The sequence below is a fragment of the Oncorhynchus clarkii genome, unplaced genomic scaffold, assembly GCF_045791955.1.
Source record: "Oncorhynchus clarkii lewisi isolate Uvic-CL-2024 unplaced genomic scaffold, UVic_Ocla_1.0 unplaced_contig_13670_pilon_pilon, whole genome shotgun sequence".
NCBI lineage: Eukaryota > Metazoa > Chordata > Actinopteri > Salmoniformes > Salmonidae > Oncorhynchus > Oncorhynchus clarkii.
Genome location: NW_027258813.1, coordinates 12,085 through 29,982, shown reverse-complemented (window position 1 = coordinate 29,982; position 17,898 = coordinate 12,085). Strand labels below are relative to the sequence as shown.

Genomic DNA, 17,898 nt, shown 5'->3' with positions numbered 1-17,898 from the left:
TTCTCATAGCCAAGGGTCTGAAAACTTATGTAAATAAGGTATTTCTGTTTTTCTAAAAACCTGTTTTTGCTTTGTCATTATGGGGTATTTTGTGTAGATTGATGAGGAAAAAAAGATATTTAATACATTTTTATAATAAGGCTAAAACGTAACAAAATGTGTAAAAAGGGAAGGGGTCTGAATACTTTCCAAATGCACTGTATGTGTATACATTTGCCTAGATATTATTTGTATACAAGTTTGAAAGATATAGCCATACAGCACAACATCACTCTGTAGATGGTGGTCAAATGGTTGGAAGATGAGAGAGGATACACATTTAGGCAGTAACAGTTGAAAGTTGTTCTTTAAAATGAAAACAATAACACACTTCTCCCTTTTACATTCTGGGTCATACGTACATAGGGTTAGCCCTCTCCAAAAGACTTGACTCTAGTACTGACAACGGGTGGGTTTAGAAGGCTTTGAAGGCAGTCACCGTGACTAGAAGGTTCCAGGTGACTACAGAATACTGGATTGGTGTGTGGACTCCGTGGCTTCTGCTCTGTGTGCTTCCTGTGTTTTTCTTCTTGGCGGCAGAGTGCGGCTGCCCTGTAGTGCTTGTGCGTGTGGAGAGGCCGTGCAAGGGGGTGGAGATGAACACAAACAATGTCTGATCCCCCGAGCTGTTGGCAGACCCTCTGTCTCCATGCGTCCCAGGCTCCAACAACGCAGACTTAGCCAAGTACCCAGAAGTGACGACTGCAGCTCTATCCGGTGTGAGGCCTCCACGGCCCAGCTCTCTGGCATCAGCCCCCAGCGGAGGCTCTGTGTGGGACGTAAAGTGCCACTCTCCTCCTGGAGTGGCCAGATGGGCTTGCCCACATGTTGGCCTAGTGTAGCAGGGGCAGCCCAACACTGCGGCACGGGTGTGTTTGGCCCAGAGCAAGAGCCGTGTGATGTTCTCCTCCTCTTCACAAGCCCAAGGGTTATCCCCAAGTGTCAAGAACTCGAGCCCCTCCAACCGGTCAAATACCCCCTCCGGCACCCAGGAGAAGCGATTAGCATGCAGGTAGAACCTCCTCAGCCTGGGCAGCCGGTCCAATGATCCCAGGAGTATCTGAACTAGGTAGTTGTGGGCCAAATCCACCATCTCTAGATTATGAGGCATGTTGGTGGGCACGGTCCAGAACCGGTTGTGACTCAAGTTTAGGGCGTGTAGGCTGGGTAGGGTGTTGTTGATGAAGACCACCCTCTCCAGCTCGTTGGCTGACAGGTCCAGTACCCGCAGGTTCCAATGGTAGGCCGTGTCGTTCTTGTCCAGGGCTCGGAGCTGGTTGCCAGCGGCCCGGATGTCCCAGAGGGCTCTGGGCAGGCCGGAGGGGAAGCGACCCAGGAGGTTATAGGACAGGTCCAGGGTACGCAGGTGGGCGTAGTGGCTGAGCTGGTCGTCCAGACCACAAAGGCTGTTGGGAGAGAGGGGAGTTCTCATTTTAGAAGTTAGGACCCAACCTGCCGAAGACTAGTATGATGAGAAGGAAGAAGTGTCTTCCTACCTGTTGTGTGAGAGGTTGAGGAAGCGGATGTTGTGCTGCAGGCCTGGGGGCAGCTGTGAGAGGTGCCGTGAGGAGCAGTCCACCACACGGTGGCCCCGGCTGCAGGAGCACACGGCGGGGCAGATGGACAGGACCAGCCCCCCCAGCACCCCCAACAGGAGGAGCAGGAAGAGGCAGGCCAACGGGGCGTGGGGGAGCATAATGAGGGCTCTTAGAGAGGGAGAGACACAGTGAGAGGAGACACTGGACTGTACCCAAGGACATAGATCTGCAACACTTCTTTTTTCCACAATTTATATACTCACAAACGGAAGGACACAGTTTTGATCCTGTATGGATCTTCGTCAAGACCATCACTCATTCACACACATCTGCAGAATAATAATACTGACAGTTAAATTAGCTTCCGACCCCATTAGCATTTGCATATTGATTAGCAATAGCTCATTTAAGTCCAATCCTTGCTATCTTTTCCAAGCTGCATTTACCAGGAGCTTAAAGGGATACTTTGGGATTTTGGCAATGAGGCCCTTTATCCACTTCCCTAGAGTCAGATGAACTAGTGGATACCATGTTTATGCCTCTGTGTCCAGTATGAAGAAAGTTAGCGTTGCAGTAGTTTCGAGAGCCAATGCTATCTAGCAATAGCGCAATGACGGGAAGCCAATGTGTATCTGCTAGCATGCTAGTATTCCAACAGATTGCTAGACAACTTTAGTTGGTGGAGTATTAGCTACAGTATCACCCTTATTCATAAACGGCCTAGTTTCCCCACAATGGAATCTCTGTAGAAATGATATAAGAGCCTTGTCTGGAGCTACTGCTGTTTTGAGATAGCCTTTGATGCATAGCAACAGCCTCACAGATGGGAGAGGGGCAGTAATAAACACCAGGAGACAGCAGTAAAACACTCCACACTGGTTCTGCATCCAGCCTGTAAGAAAGTCATGACTGTGAACCATCTATCATACTTCAAGCACATAATGTGACTATACAACTAACTGGGTAGATTGAACCTCACTATACCCAGAGCCCTCTCCCCTTCATCCCCTCTCCTCCATATAGTTCCCATTCACGTCATTGACACCCCTCTGACATTATAACATTGTAATGTAAACTCTGTCCTCAGGACCCCAAGAGGTGCACGTTTTGGTTTTTGCCTTAGCACAACACAGCTGATTCAAATAATCAACTAATCATCAAGCTTTGATTATTTGAATCAGTTGTGTAGTACTAGGGTGAAAAACAAAACGGGCATCCCTTGAAGTCCACAGAACCGAGTTTTGGAAACTACTATCTAATAGCTGTGTTGCGGTTTACAAGGGCCCCAGTCAGTCTGTGTGCCGGCAAGCTTGAAGCCTTGCCAGCGGGTAGGAGCTTAGAAATACTGCAGTGAAAGCCGGGTGAATTCCTTTAGAGTGGCACACACACACACACACTCTCGATCCCACACACACACGCACACACACACACACATGATTGTGTCCTGTCCTCTCTCACCCTGTCCTCTGGCACAAATGACTTAGTATCTGGGGACTGTGTGTGAGTGTGTGGTTGTATTAAGAAGAGCTTGCCAAACACATCAGTGTGGCTTTTTTTTTGCATTACATAGTAAGCTGAGTGCTCTAGAAACTTCATCAGGTTATGATATACTGCATTGCTCCATAAATAGCTGTACTATCTAATGGAGATAGCTGTACTATCTAATGGAGATTTCAGCACCGTTGGAGAGATTTAATGAGAAGCCATAGACTGACATAGACAAATCACCCTGCTGCAGTCCACTGAGCTAGTGTGGTACAGAATCAAATACATCACTGCTTTGTGAAGCACTGTGTGTGTGTGTGTGTGTGTGTGTGTGTGTGTGTGTGTGTGTGTGTGTGTGTGTGTCCAGTCTTGTGCACATGTGTTAGCATGTACACCCGTCTCCTACTGTTTTTCTCTCCATGCCATTAGTCACTCACCTGATCCTCTCCATCGCTTCACTCCGTCATCTTGCTCTTTTCGTCCTCTCTCCTTCCCTCGGCCAGCCCTCTCACTTGCTCCCCCCTCTTTTTTTCAGAGCAGCTGGCTGGAGAGAGTGATTGTCAAGTCAAATCTGGGGGGTGTTAAGTTGCCCTTATTATTCATGCACCATTTTCTTTTTTGGCTCTCTCTGTTTTTTGCGCTGGCTGGTATTTTTCCTTTCTTTCACATTCTTCCTCTCTCTCACTTAATTTTTTCTCCCTTGCTCTTCTTCCTTCTCTGGTAAAGGTGGACCTCCCCCCTCCTCTCGCTGTCTCTCTCTCTCGTGCTGTGTTGGCGTTGGCCAGTGGTTGACAGGCTCTCTCGCTCCGTCTCAAAATCCTCTCCTGGTTTGTGGCATCCTCCAAGCATGCCAGAGCAGGGTGCCCCTGATAGCGCCAGTCATCCTCCACAACTCCTCTGCAGGCTCCTGATGCACTCAGGGAAAGAGCGGTCTGAAGGAGAGAGAGAGAGGAGGATTGCAGCACAGTGCCTGCCCCCTCTGCTGATGATGAGACGGGGGAGAGCAGGGGGTGTGGAGACTGTGCTGACTCAAATCTTTTCAGAATCAGGATCCCGCTCACTTGATAAAAGCAATTATTTCTCCATTATCCCTTCCCCTCTTTCTCTTTTTTATACACATACAGTATACTGAACAAAAATATAAACAACAATTTCAAAGATTTTACTGAGTTAGTTCATATTAGGAAACCAGTCCATTTGAAATAAATGAATTAGGCCATAATCTATGTATTTCACATGACTGGGAATACAGATATCCATCTGTTGGTCACAGATACCTTAAAAAAAGGTAGGAGTGTGGATCAGAAAACCAGTCCGTATCTGGTGTGACCACAATTTGCCTCATGCCATGTGACACATCTCCTTCACAGAGTTGATCAGGCTGTTAATTGTGGTCTGTGGAATGTTGTCACACTCTTTAATGGCTGTATGAAGTTGCTGTAACTGTAACATGCTGTCGTACACGTCGATCTAGAGCATCCCAACATGTTCAATGGGTGACATGACTGGTGAGTATGCAGGCCAGGGAGGAATGGATACTTGTCAGATCCTTGCGAATTGGGGCCGTGCATTATCATGCTGAAACATGAGGTGATGGCGGCGGATGAATGGCACGACAATGGGCCTCAGGATCTCCTCACGGTATCTCTGTGCATTCAAATTGCCACCGATAAAATACAATTGTGTTCCTTGTCCATAGCTTATGCCTGCCCATATCATAACCCCACCACCACCATGGGATACTCCGTTCACAACGTTGAAATCAGCAAACCGCTCACCCTGTTAGGGTTCGTTCCTTGGTACTTGTCAATCATTGGCTCATATGTGAAATTAGCATTATGACAATATCTTTAATTAAATCATTAAAAAACCTTTATTAGTGCAGTTGCAGACAGAAGTTGACATTCAGGAACATAGCACACATGTTTCTGAGTAAGTTCTGCATCAAAGAAAAGGTCCCATGTTATTTTATTAAACCAGAAGTGATGTCACTGACTACGTCATTCTCTTGACAAAAGATAAATGCCCACTAACAGAGATATAAACAAATTTGTGCACAAAATTTGAGAGAATGAAGCATTTTGTGCTTATGGATCATTTCTGGGGTATTTTGCATGTTGCATTTCTATTTTTGTTCAGTGTACATACAAACACGCTAACTCATTCTAATGTGGGCTGTTCATTGGACATTAGTGCCTCGTGTGTTCAACTTTCACATTCTCATAGTCACAGTATGTTCCATTTCCCCTTCACTCTCGCACTCTCTCTTGCTCTCACAGCATTTTGTACTCATGCTCACAGTGTTTTAACACACACACAGTTCCCCTGAATTCCCTTTAGTACTGTACAGATCTGGCAGGGTGACATTGTTCTGGCTGAACGCTTATGGGATGCATTACACACACACACACACACACACACACACACACACACACACACACTGCCCCCTGATGGCAGCGCTATCTCACATCACAACTGGCACCTACAACGACTGGCTGCCTCCACCGCTCTCAGCAGCAAATTAACACTGTTTTTGTATTAACGGTACAGTTTTTGTCTCGCCATCCTCCTGGTCTTCCTCCATTTCAGCTGCCTTCAGGAAGCACCCTGGCAGTCTGCAATAAGAACAGCTTTTTGCAAATGTGCTGATCCATGAATAGGTGTTCTGTGACTAGTGGCTTTGTTTTACGGCCAACGTTGCTGCGGCCATGTTAATACAATCCTCGTTTTAAGTGGGTTTGTATTGCTGGGGGGTGATTGTAATGATGTTTTGAAAAACGCATTTCATGAATTACTCTCTATGCTCACATGTCCGTTCCCTGTTTGGTTTTAGAGGACTTGTGTGAAAGTAGTTATGTGGTCCTGTCTACCGCTTTCTCTCTCCTATCCTCTTTCCACTCTCCCTCTCCTTTCTCTCTCCTATCCTTTTTCCACTCTCCTTCTCCTTTCTCTCTCCTATCCTTTTTCCACTCTCCCTCTCCTTTCTCTCTCCTATCCTTTTTCCACTCTCCCTCTCCTTTCTCTCTCCTATCCTTTTTCCACTCTCCCTCTCCTTTCTCTCTCCTATCCTTTTTCCACTCTCCCTCTCCTTTCTCTCTCTCTCCTATCCTCTTTCCACTCTCCCTCTCCTTTCTCTCTCTCTCATATCCTCTTTCCACTCTCCCTCTCCTTTCTCTCTCCTATCCTTTTTCCACTCTCCCTCTCCTTTCTCTCTCCTATCCTTTTTCCACTCTCCCTCTCCTTTCTCTCTCTCTCCTATCCTTTTTTCACTCTCCCTCTCCTTTCTCTCTCTCTCCTATCCTCTTTCCACTCTCCCTCTCCTTTCTCTCTCTCTCCTATCCTCTTTCCACTCTCCCTCTCCTTTCTCTCTCTCTCCTATCCTCTTTCCACTCTCCCTCTCCTTTCTCTCTCTCCTATCCACTCTCTCCTTTCTCTCTCTCTCCTATCCTCTTTCCACTCTCCCTCTCCTTTCTCTCTCTCTCCTATCCTCTTTCCACTCTCCCTCTCCTTTCTCTCTCTCTCTATCCTCTTTCTACTCTCCCTCTCCTTTCTCTCTCTCCTATCTTCTTTCCACTCTCCCTCTCCTTTCTCTCTCTCTCCTATCTTCTTTCCACTCTCCCTTCCTCTCTCTCTCTCCTATCCTTTCCACTCTCCCTCTCCTTTCTCTCTCTCTCCTACCTCTCCCTCTCCTTTCTCTCTCTCCTATCCTTTCTCCTTTCTCTCTCCTACTCTCCCTCTCCTTTCTCTCTCTCTCCTATCCTCTTTCCACTCTCCCTCTCCTTTCTCTCTCTCTCCTATCCTCTTTCCACTCTCCCTCTCCTTTCTCTCTCTCTCCTATCCTCTTTCCACTCTCCCTCCTTTCTCTCTCCTATCTCTCTCCCTCTCCTTTCTCTCTCCTATCCTCTGTCCACTCTCCCTCTCCTTTCTCTCTCCTATCCTCTTTCCACTCTCCCTCTCCTTTCTCTCTCCTATCCTCTTTCCACTCTCCCTCTCCTTTCTCTCTCCTATCCTCTTTCCACTCTCCCTCTCCTTTCTCTCTCCTATCCTCTTTCCACTCTCCCTCTCCTTTCTCTCTCCTATCCTCTTTCCACTCTCCCTCTCCTTTCTCTCTCCTATCCTCTTTCCACTCTCCCTCTCCTTTCTCTCTCCTATCCTCTTTCCACTCTCCCTCTCCTTTCTCTCTCCTATCCTCTTTCCACTCTCCCTTCTCTCTCCTATCCTCTTTCCACTCTCCCTTCTCTCTCCTATCCTCTTTCCACTCTCCCTTCTCTCTCCTATCCTCTTTCCACTCTCCCTTATCTCTCCTTTCTCTCTCCTATCCTCTTTCCACTCTCCCTTCTCTCTCCTATCCTCTTTCCACTCTCCCTCTCCTCTCTCTCTGAGAAGGAGTCATAGTTTGGCAGATTGTCTGGCCAATAAAACATAGGTTTGGGGCTTCTCTCATGGAAATACACACGCACACACGCGCGCACACACACACACACACACACACAACATCATGCTTATTGTGCTAGGCACTCAGAACTTAGCACCACAGAACTGCTCTGTTCTGCAACTAGCCGTATGCAAGCAGTGAATATTTAATTCTGTACTTCAGCCGAAGCAAGCTGCCCTGCTACTGCTGGCAACATCATTCAGCGACGAGCCAGAATGAATTGCTGGCAGTAATCACAATTCTCCAGAAAAAGTATCAGCAAATGCAACCTAGTAAGAAAGTCCCTCCATAGTGCAGTGCCTGGTGCTAGCACGGTAACACCAGACCAGTCAAAAGTGTGAAACTCTGCATGGCAACACCAATCAGCTGTGTTAGTTTCGGGAGTTCAACCAATAAGCTGTGAGAGTTTGTGATGCGAAACTAATGTGTGCTATTCGCCTCAGGTCATTAAATAAAAAAATGCATTCTCTGAAATTGACTAAGATCTGATTGCTATAATTCTGTCATGTTGACAGGTTTGTTAATAATTTGAAGCATCAAGAGAATTGATACACAAACCACATGTGTTTGCACGAGTGAAAAGGTGTTTTAACAAAAGGTTTCCCACCTTGCAACCTACTTGTGTGAAAACCAACTGTAGTCACAGCACATGCAATTGTTTTAGAATGATAAGGAAGGACTGATAAAAGTCTGATTTGTAGTCATACTAAAAATCATACTCTTACAATAGCTTGTCATGATAGTAGAACGAATAGACCTGTGTTGAGATGAACATGGCATGGATTCTGTAGAAAGATTGATATGATAGATTGAGTTGGTGGTTTGAAAACTACGTCAAGACCTGGAACTGCAGATGTGAAAACAGTAAGAGTGAAACAGGACTGAAAATAGTCTCTTACCCAAGTTTAGCTACTTCTCATGCTGCTTTCTCCCTCAACCTCTCATTTTTCTTTCATATCTGCCGCAGTATCAACACAGGGAGTTCTGCAATCATTTTTCAATAGAAACATTTCCCTTTTAGTACTCAGCTGGAGAATGTGTCTGGAATGAGCTGTGAATTAGAGTAGTGGGGAGGGTGGAGAGAGGGAAGGGAAGGCAGAGAGGGTTTTGGATTTATGATGGCTGTATCTTTCAGGCATCGTTCTTTATAGGGTGGGATAAAGCAGGTGCCGTGGCTGCCATCTGGTCAGCAGGGCTTGTGGTGTGGGCGGATGATGCTCTCTCCTCAATCACCACGCAGTAGTGAAATATAGCCTGGCCTAAACAAATGAGCCTGTAGTCTGCCTCGCTGTATGATGCTGATGTAGTACACAAACACAAACCACTATTTAACATCGGCGGTTGTATTGCATGTCAGCGGATTTACTGCATAAATACATGATTGATGAACAATGAGCATTTCACAACTCTCATTTGTCAACCGGTAAGAATATGTGTAGATGGAAATAATTGTGTGTGGTTGTTGCTTTCCGTCTCCCATCTTATTGTTTCTGTGGTTTCTCTTCAGATGAGACATTGAGGCGCTATTTGTGGGTCTGACATTTCCCTCTTTCTGTCTCTGTGGCCTGTCCGCTCTCTCTACGGTTAGTGTACTGATGTACAGCTCTGAAATACGCTAGGAGTGACTGCAACACTGCAGTAACGCACTCACTAACGGTGTCGGGCCAGCCCCACTGAGAGACTTAACTCCCTGCTCACTCTTTCTCTAATTTTCACATTCATTTTATCCCTTTCTATCTATCGTTTCTCAGTTTAATTATATAATTCACCCCTTCGTTTCATTTCCTTTTAGAACTTCCTCTCTCACCATTTTGCCCAATGCATGTCTCAGCCTGGGTCGATGTTTATTTTTAAAAAAAAAAACATTTTTTTTGCAGTGACTGGAAATGTTTACTTGCCACGTGTGCTCACACAGAATTACATTACTTCAGCAGTGCATCCTTCTCTGAATTATCTCACCACTGGGTATGATGCTGATGTTTAGGCCCTTACGTCACTGTGTTTTCCTCCAAAAAGTACACAGGAGAAAAAGCAATTGTTGTAGCATCAAATCAATCTCACTGCTACAGATTTGTCAGGCTGAATGAATATGGATCTGACATGAATCAAAACATTTGGGAAAGCTTTCTCAGTGTACATTTGGATGTCTTAATACCAAAGAAAGACCACAGGGATCATGTGTTAAAAATCACATTATTGTGGCCACTGTCAAAGTTCTACCGTTAAATAGGGAAATGGTTTTGACAATAAACTGGCTATAGGCCTAGTTGAATGTCCAATTCATGTAATGTTTCATCAGAAAGAGGTATAGATGAAGTAAGCGGACACTGATGAGCATCAGTTTGAGTTGTTTTTTGGCGGGATAGGTTTGCTTTGTTGGGTAGAGGGGTAGGAGAATGGGTTTCCTGTGTGTTACTATCTGCATGGAGACTGGTTAAGGCAGGTCATGGGGTGGGGTTGGAAGGTCTGTGCTCTCTGGTGGAGGGGGGCTGGCATGGTCTGAGGGGGGACCCAGGTAAACGTCCAACAGTGGTGGAGGAATAGCTTCTGGGATATCTGGTGGTGTATGAGAGGGAGAGGAATTTGGAACATTGTCTGGCCCCAGATCAACAACCTGCAAGGAGGTAGGAGGCTGATGGTCATGGGTGTGTGCTGTGGCAGTGGTCTCTGAAGATGTCGGTGGAGGAGGAGATAAAGAGTTGTCCAGAGGTTGCACCACCTCAATCTGGGTCTTTTCTTTGTGAACTGCAGCAGTCCCGTTACTCGGTTGAACATCATCTGAAACAGTCTCTCTTCCGAATGTACTTCCTGTCGGAATCTCACCCATCCGGAATTCCTCGTCAGTCCCCTGGAGCAGAGACAGCCTCTTGGAGAGTCGCTGAGACAGGAAGCCAGAGAAGGAGATTCGATTGGAGCCCCTCAGGTGGACGTCACTGCTATCGTTATTATCCAGTCGAGACTGGACTCCACTGTCCAGAAACGGAGAGGGGCCGGCCCAGGCTGTGTTCTGCAGCTGCATCCTCTGATGTCTGCGCTTCCTCACGAAGATGACCCCAAAACTGACCAACATCAGAACCAGTGTCACACCAATCAGTACAGCCACCACTGTGCCATGGTTCCCCGTTGTTTTGCTCTTGTCTTTGTTTGCCGTTTTTGACGGAGGTGGCTTTGGTTTGTTTTTTGTCGTGGTGGTGGTGGCAGCAGCGGCATGTTTTGTAGTGGGGACCATTAGTGGGGATTGGCCCTTGGTGCTGGTAACGGCAATACTAGCAGTAACAGAGGCTGCAGTGGTGGCAAGGGTCTTGGCGGGCTGGGTCGATGTCCATGGAGTGGAGATGCGGGTTAAAGATTTGGTCATGGCTATAGAGGGAGGTAGGGTGGCGGGTAAAGTGGCAGCGCTAGGCAGCTCAGATGGGCCTGTTGGACCTCTTTCAGTGGGGTGTGAAGGGGTTGATTTCCTGCTTGTGACTGGGGCCTGGGAGGGGGTGCTGGGAAATTGAGCCTTCCTACCTGTGTTCAAAGTAAATTCGGCTCTAGTCGGTGTCACTCCAAATCCAACACCAGTTGGCGTGGATCGGATCCTCTCTGTGGAGTCGTTGGACTGCGACATCGGAAGATTGGTTGGACCAGGCCCTGTTTGGATCTCTGTTGGTTGATTTGTTGTCGGTGAGGTTGTTTGAGAGGATAACTCAGAAGGTCTAGGTGATGCTGTTGGACTTACTTTGCCCTGGCCGGAGGGTGTAACTCGGCTTACCGGAGGCTGATTCCCCATAGTGGGCGAAGTTTCCTCGGCTCCATCTGCTGTGATCTCCACCGTGGAGTCGTTTTTATATTTGGTTGTTTGGCGGTCCTGAGGTGACTGGGAGTTCTTCTTTGTTGTCGTACTCAAAGGGTGGATTGCAGGCAGATAAGAGCTGATATATTTGGTGGACACCTGATCTGGAGTCTGTGGTTTACTCTTCACTGTGAACTTCAACTCAACTGAAGGTGCTACGGTGCTATAGTTTCCTTTATCTGGTGCATTGTTGAGGTGCTCTTGTGCCATTTCTAAAGGTGAAACTTTGTCTGAAGTTGCAGTAACCTCACTGCTCCTGAAGTCGGTGGAGTGGCTGTTAGGCTGAAGTGTCACTGTGCTATTCAGTCCCAGTGGCAGCATCCACAAAAACAACACAAAAACAAGACTCTTTCCCTCCATTGCTGTTTCCTGTTATCCTCTGAAATCTGGTGTGTCCTGATGACTGACTGATGAAAAGAAGAAAAGCAAACGCGTCATTACTGTATCTGTAAGCATGATTTATCATGAGGAAACAAGGAACATTTCACCATGAAGGGCAACGTGGCTACTTTTGGCATTTCCTTCCTCAAACTACAATTCAAAGTAGGCGCAGAAGATTTTTTGACTGTTTTCTGGGGAATCTAACTATATTCTGTTTTTGTCTTATTTCTTTGTAAGAATTAAGGCCATATAAGGTCATATGTTACACATTAGGATGTCTTTGTCTAAACATTATTGATTAGCTAACATTCGTGATGGTGTGTGTAATGTGTATTACACCTCCCACAAACAACTATTTTGAAAGTATGTGTTTCAAAGGTATTTGTTTTCAACTGCTTGCACATTCTCTGGCAAATCACACATGTCGTCATTAGAGCAACAGATCTCACTATATCCCTTTTATATTTACGTCACCCACCCTTAAAGTATGTTGTACTCACCAGAGTCTACGCAGGATTTAACCCTAGAATCCTGGCCTTCATTAACCTGCTCCAAGTTCACAAAAAGCAGAATGCCTATATGAGTTGGTGTGTCTCAGCTGGAAGAGGTCCCCTTAGTTTGCTGTACGTGAAGCCCAGAAAGCAGCCGCTGTATAAGGCTGCGAGGCCCTAGTCTGGTATTATACAGAACCTTCTCTTGCCTCACTTGACAGGAAGTGAGAGCTGTGAAACTGAGGTCTGATTACAAATGACACCCTGTTCTTTTTAACACAGACAAATACACAGTGGGTGTTTTCATGCAAAACAAATGTACACTTGTAATTTTAATATGCACTCTGGGATAGACCCCTTGACGTTTTCCACATTTTTTTTACGTTACAGCCTTATTATAAAATGTATTAATTTGTTTTTTTTCCCCCTCATCAATTTGCACACCCCATAATGACAAAGAAAAATCATGTTTTTAGATTTGTTTTGCAAATAAAATGTGTGTGTGTGTGTGTGTGTGTGTGTGTGTGTGTGTGTGTAAACTTAGCAAAAAAAAAAGAAACGTCCTCACTATCAACTGTGTTTATTTTCAGCAGACTTAACATGTGTAAATATTTGTATGAACATAACAAGATTTAACAACTGAGACATAAAATGAACAAGTTCCACAGACATGTAACTAACAAAAATGGAATAATGTGTCACAGAAAAAAGGGGGGGTGGTCAACATGAAAACTAACAGTCAGTATCTGGTGTGGCCACCAGCTGCGTTAAGTACTGCAGTGCATCTCCTCAACATGGACTGCACCAGTTCTTGCTGTGAGATGTTGCCCCGCTCTTCCACCAAGGCACCTGCAAGTTCCCGGACATTTCTCAGATCCAGCAGGTCCCAGACGGCTCAATGGGATTGAGGTCCGGGCTCTTCGCTGGCCATGGCAGAACACTGACATTCCTGTCTTGCAGGAAATCACGCACAGAACGAGCAGTATGGCTGGTGGCATTGTCATGCTGGAGGGTGATGTCAGGATGAGCCTGCAGGAAGGGTACCACATGAGGGAAGAGGATGTCTTCCCTGTAATGCACAGCGTTGAGATTGCCTGCAATGACAACAAGCTCAGTCCGATGATGCTGTGACACACCGCCCCAGACCATGACGGACCCTCCACCTCCAAATCGATCCTGCTCCAGAGGACAGGCCTCGGTGTAACGTTCATTCCTTCTACAATAAACGAGAATCCAACCGTCATCCCTGGTGAGACAAAACCGCGACTCTCCAGTGAAGAGCACTTTTTGCCAGTCCTGTCTGGTCCAGCGACTGTGGGTTTGGGCCCATAGGCGACGGTGTTGCCGGTGATGTCTGGTGAGGACCTGCCTTACAACAGGCCCTCAGTCCAGCCTCTCTCAGCCTATTGCGGATAGTCTGAGCACTGATGGAGGGATTGTGCGTTCCTGGTACAGACATTGCACTTTATTGCCCTGGCCACATCTGCAGTCCTCATGCCTCCTTGCAGCATGCCTAAGGCACATTCACGCAGATGAGCAGGGGCCCTGGGCGTCTTTCTTTTGGTGTTTTTCAGTGTCAGTAGAAAGGCCTCTTTAGTGTCCTAAGTTTTCAAAACTGTGACATTAATTGCCTACCGTCTGTAAGCTGTTAGTGTCTTAATGACCGTTCCACAGGTGCATGTTACTTGTTTATGGTTCATTGAACAAGCATGGGAAACGGTGTTTAAACACTTTACAATGAAGACCTGTGAAGTTATTTGGATTTTTTAAAATTATCTTTGAAAGACAGGGTCCTGAAAAGGGGACGTTTCTTTTTTTGCTGACTTTATGAAGTCGGAAGTTTACATACACTTAGGTTGGAGTCATTAAAACTCGTTTTTCAACCACTCCACAAATTTCTTGTTAACAAACTATGGTTTTTGCAAGTCCGCTAGGACATCAACTTTGCATGTCATTTTTCCAACAATTGTTTACAGACAGATTATTTCACTTATAATTCACTGTTTCACAATTCCAGTGGGTCAGAAGTTTACATACACTAAGTTGACAGTGCCTTTAAACAGCTTGGAATAATTCCAGTAAATGTCATGGCTTCAGAAGCTTCTGATAGGCTAATTGACATCTGAGCCAATTGGAGGTGTACCTGTGGATGTATTTCAAGGCCTACCTTCAAACTCAGTACCTCTTTGCTTGACATTATGGGAAAATCAAAACTAATCAGCAAAGTCCACAGAAAAAAAATTGTAGGCCTCCACAAGTCTGGTTCATCGTTGGGAGCAATTTCCAAATGCCTGAAGGCTATCACGTTCATCTGCAATAGTACGCAAGTATAATGCAAATGGGTCTAGTGCAAATGGGTCTTCCAAATGGACAATGACCCCAAGTATACTTCCAAAGTTGTGGCAAAATGCCTTAAGGACAACAAACTCAAAGTATTGGAGTGGCCATGACAAAGCCATGACCTCAATCCTACAGTAAATTTGTGGGCGGAACTGAAACAGCGTGTGCGAGCAAGGAGGCCTATAAACCTGACTCAGTTACACCAGCTCTGTCAGGAGGAATGGGACAAAATTAACCCAACATATTGTGGGAAGCTTGTGGAAGGCTACCCAAAACGTTTGCCCCAAGTTAAACAATTTGAAGGCAACGCTACCAAATACTAATTGAGTGCATGTAAACTTCTGACCCACTGGGAATGTGATGAAAGGAATAAACTCTGAAATAAATCATTCTCTCTACTATTATTCTGACATTTCAAATTCTTAAAATAATGTGGTGATCCCAACTGACCTAAGACAGTGAATTTTTACTAGGATTAAATGTCAAGAATTGTGAAACTGAGTTTAAATGTATTTGGCTAAAGTGTATGTAAACTTCTGACTTCAACTGTATGTTTATGTTTTTATAATAGAGGTTGACCGATTAATCGGAATGGCCGATTTTAATTAGGGCCGTTTTCATAACAATCTGTATTTTTGGGCGCCGATTATCCGATTTTTATATTTTATTTTTTTATACCTTTATTTAACTTGGCAAGTCGGTTAAGAACTTAACGAGATTAACTGCCTTGTTAAGGGGCTGAACGACAGATTTTCACCTTGTCGGCTCGGGGGATCCAATCTTGGAACCTTACAGTTAACTAGTCCAACGCAATAACGACCTGCCTCTCTCTCGTTGCACTCCACAAGGAGACTGCCTGTTACGCGAATGCTGTAAGCCAAGGTAAGTTGCTAGCTAGCATTTAAACTTCTTATAAAAAACAATCAATCATAATCACTAGTTTACTACACATGGTTGATGATATTATCTAGCGTGTCCTGTGTTGCATATAATCTGACTGTGCATACAAGTATCTGACTGAGCGGTGGTAGGCAGATGCAGGCGCATAAACATTCATTCAAACAGCACTTTTGTGCGTTTTGCCAGCAGCTCTTTGTTGTGCGTCAAGCATTGTGCTGTTTATGACTTCAAGCCTATCAACTCCCGAGATGAGGCTGGTGTAACCGAAGTGAAATGGCTAGCTAGTTAGTGCGCGCTAACTGGAGGGACGGAAGCTATACTGTTACACTGGCAATACTAAAGTGCACATATTGCACTTTTACTTTCTTCTCCAACACTTTGTTTTTGCATTATTTAAACCAAATTGAACGTGTTTCATTATTTATTTGAGGCTAAATTGATTTTATTGATGTATTATATTAAGTTAAAATAAGTGTTCATTCAGTATTGTTGTAATTGTCATTATTACAAATAAAATAAAAGAAAATTGGCCGATTTTAATCGGTATCGGCTTTTTTTGGTCCTCCAATAATCGGTATCGGCCGACCTCTAATTTATAAGTATTCAGACCCTTTACAGGCAGTGATTACAGCCTCATCTTCTTGGGTATGAAGCTACAAGCTTGGCACACCTGTATTTGGGGAGATTCTCCCATTCATCTCTGCAGATCCTGTCAAGCTCTGTCAGGTTGGATAGGGAGTGTCGATGCATAGCCTTTTTCAGGTCTCTCCAGAGATGATTGATCGGGTTCAAGTCTGAGCTCTGGCTGGGCCCACTCACGGACATTCATAGACTTGTCCCGAAGCCACTCCTGCGTTGTCTTGGCTGTGTGCTTAGGGTCGTTGTACTGTTGGAAGGTCAACCTTCACCCCAGTCTGAGGTCCTGAGTTCTATGGAGCAGGTTTTCATCAAGGATCTCTCTGTACTTTGCTCTGTTCATCTTTGCCTCGATCCTGACTAGTCTCTCAGTCCCTGTCGCTGAAAAACATCCTCAAGGAATGATGCTCCCACCACCATGCTTCTCTGTCAGGATGGTGCCAGGTTACCTCCAGACTTGATGCTTGGCATTCTGGCCAAAGAGCTCAATCTTGGTTTCATCAGACCAGAGAATCTTGTTTCTCATGGTCTAAGAGTCTTGAGGTGCCTTTTGGCAAACTCCAAGGGGGCTGTCTTGCCTTACTGAGGAGTGGCTTCCATCTGGCCACATTATCATGAAAACCTAATTGGTGAAGTTCTGTGGAGATAGTTGTCCTTCTGGAATATTCTCCAATCGCCACGGAGGAACTCTGGCGCCCTTTGGGTTCTTGGTCATCTCCTTGACCAAGGCCCTTCTCCCCCACTTGCTCAGTGTGGCTGGGCAGCCAGCTCTAGGAAGATTCTTTGTGGTTCCAAACTTCTTCTATTTAAGAATTGAGGCCTTCAATGCTGCAGAAATGTTTTGGTACCCTTCCCCAGATCTGTGCCTCATCACAATCCTGTCTCTGATCTCTATGTACAATTCCTTCGACCCCATGGCTTAGTTTTTGCTCTGACATGCACTGTCAACTGTGGGATCTTATATAGACGGGTGTGTGCTTTTCCAAATCATGTCTAATCAATTAAATTTATCACTCCAGTCAAGTTGTTGAACCATCTCAAGAATGATCAAAGGACTTCCAGTGTCATCGCAAAGGGTCTGAATATTTACGTAAATAAAGTATTTCCTTTTTAATCTTATTTTTTATATATTTGCAAACATTTCTAAAAATCTGTTTTTGCTTTGTCATTATGGGGTATTGTGTGTAGATTGATTAGGGAAGCATTGTATTTTATCAATTTTAGAATTAGGCTGTAACGTAACATAATGTGGAAAAAGAAAGGGGTCTGAATTTTCCAAATGCACTGTAATTTGTTTGGCGGTACTGAATGTTGTGTTTTGTGAAGTTGCTGTTGAATAAATAGTTAACTATCATTTTTCAATGATGGTGTGAAAGTAGTTGGCCACCTTGTTGTCTTGCTGCTGAAGCATGTTACATGGGAAATTGTTCAGTTGTCGCTACCACTCATTCAGTTCAATTATACCGTTGTGTTTGTTTGGTGTCTTTTTGCTATTGGTTCTGTCAAAGACGAGCGGTGGTTTGTACAGTGTTTATTTTGAGTTGAATTGTTGAACATGTCTTTCTGTGTACATTGTGGTTGATGCTTCAGTTTTGCTCTCCTTTTTTTCACATGCCAACAATATAAAGTCCACATTTTTTTTTATTGTGTGCTCAGGTTTATATACTGAGTGTACAAAACCATTAAGGGCACCTGCTCTTTCCATCACATACAGTGCCTTCAGAAAGTATTCGTACCTCTTGACTTATTCTAGATTTTGTTATGTTACAGCCATGCATTTCTAAGAGCTTTGCACACTTGGATTGTACAATATTTGCC

General features: G+C 45.0%; 3 protein-coding genes across 3 annotated transcripts in view; 1 reads left to right on the top strand and 2 right to left on the bottom strand.

Annotated features, from left to right (window-relative positions):
- LOC139398600 (neurofibromin-like) overlaps positions 1-17,898 on the top strand; it is a gene marked incomplete at both ends in the record, with an annotated part of 47,455 nt that overhangs the window by 18,652 nt on the left and 10,905 nt on the right. The window lies entirely within an intron of this gene.
- Positions 455-2,309, bottom strand: LOC139398603 (oligodendrocyte-myelin glycoprotein-like). Its single transcript, XM_071144534.1, has 3 exons — positions 1,841-2,309; positions 1,536-1,745; positions 455-1,445 (listed from the first exon to the last, which is right to left on the bottom strand). The coding sequence occupies exons 1-3, from the start codon at positions 1,894-1,896 to the stop codon at positions 455-457; spliced, it is 1,257 nt and encodes a 418-aa protein (XP_071000635.1). The 5' UTR covers positions 1,897-2,309.
- Positions 8,825-12,442, bottom strand: LOC139398602 (protein EVI2B-like). The gene is made up of 2 exons (XM_071144533.1): positions 12,214-12,442; positions 8,825-11,739 (listed from the first exon to the last, which is right to left on the bottom strand). Exon 2 carries the CDS (start codon positions 11,690-11,692, stop codon positions 9,932-9,934), a length of 1,761 nt encoding a protein of 586 aa, XP_071000634.1. The 5' UTR covers positions 11,693-11,739; positions 12,214-12,442; the 3' UTR covers positions 8,825-9,931.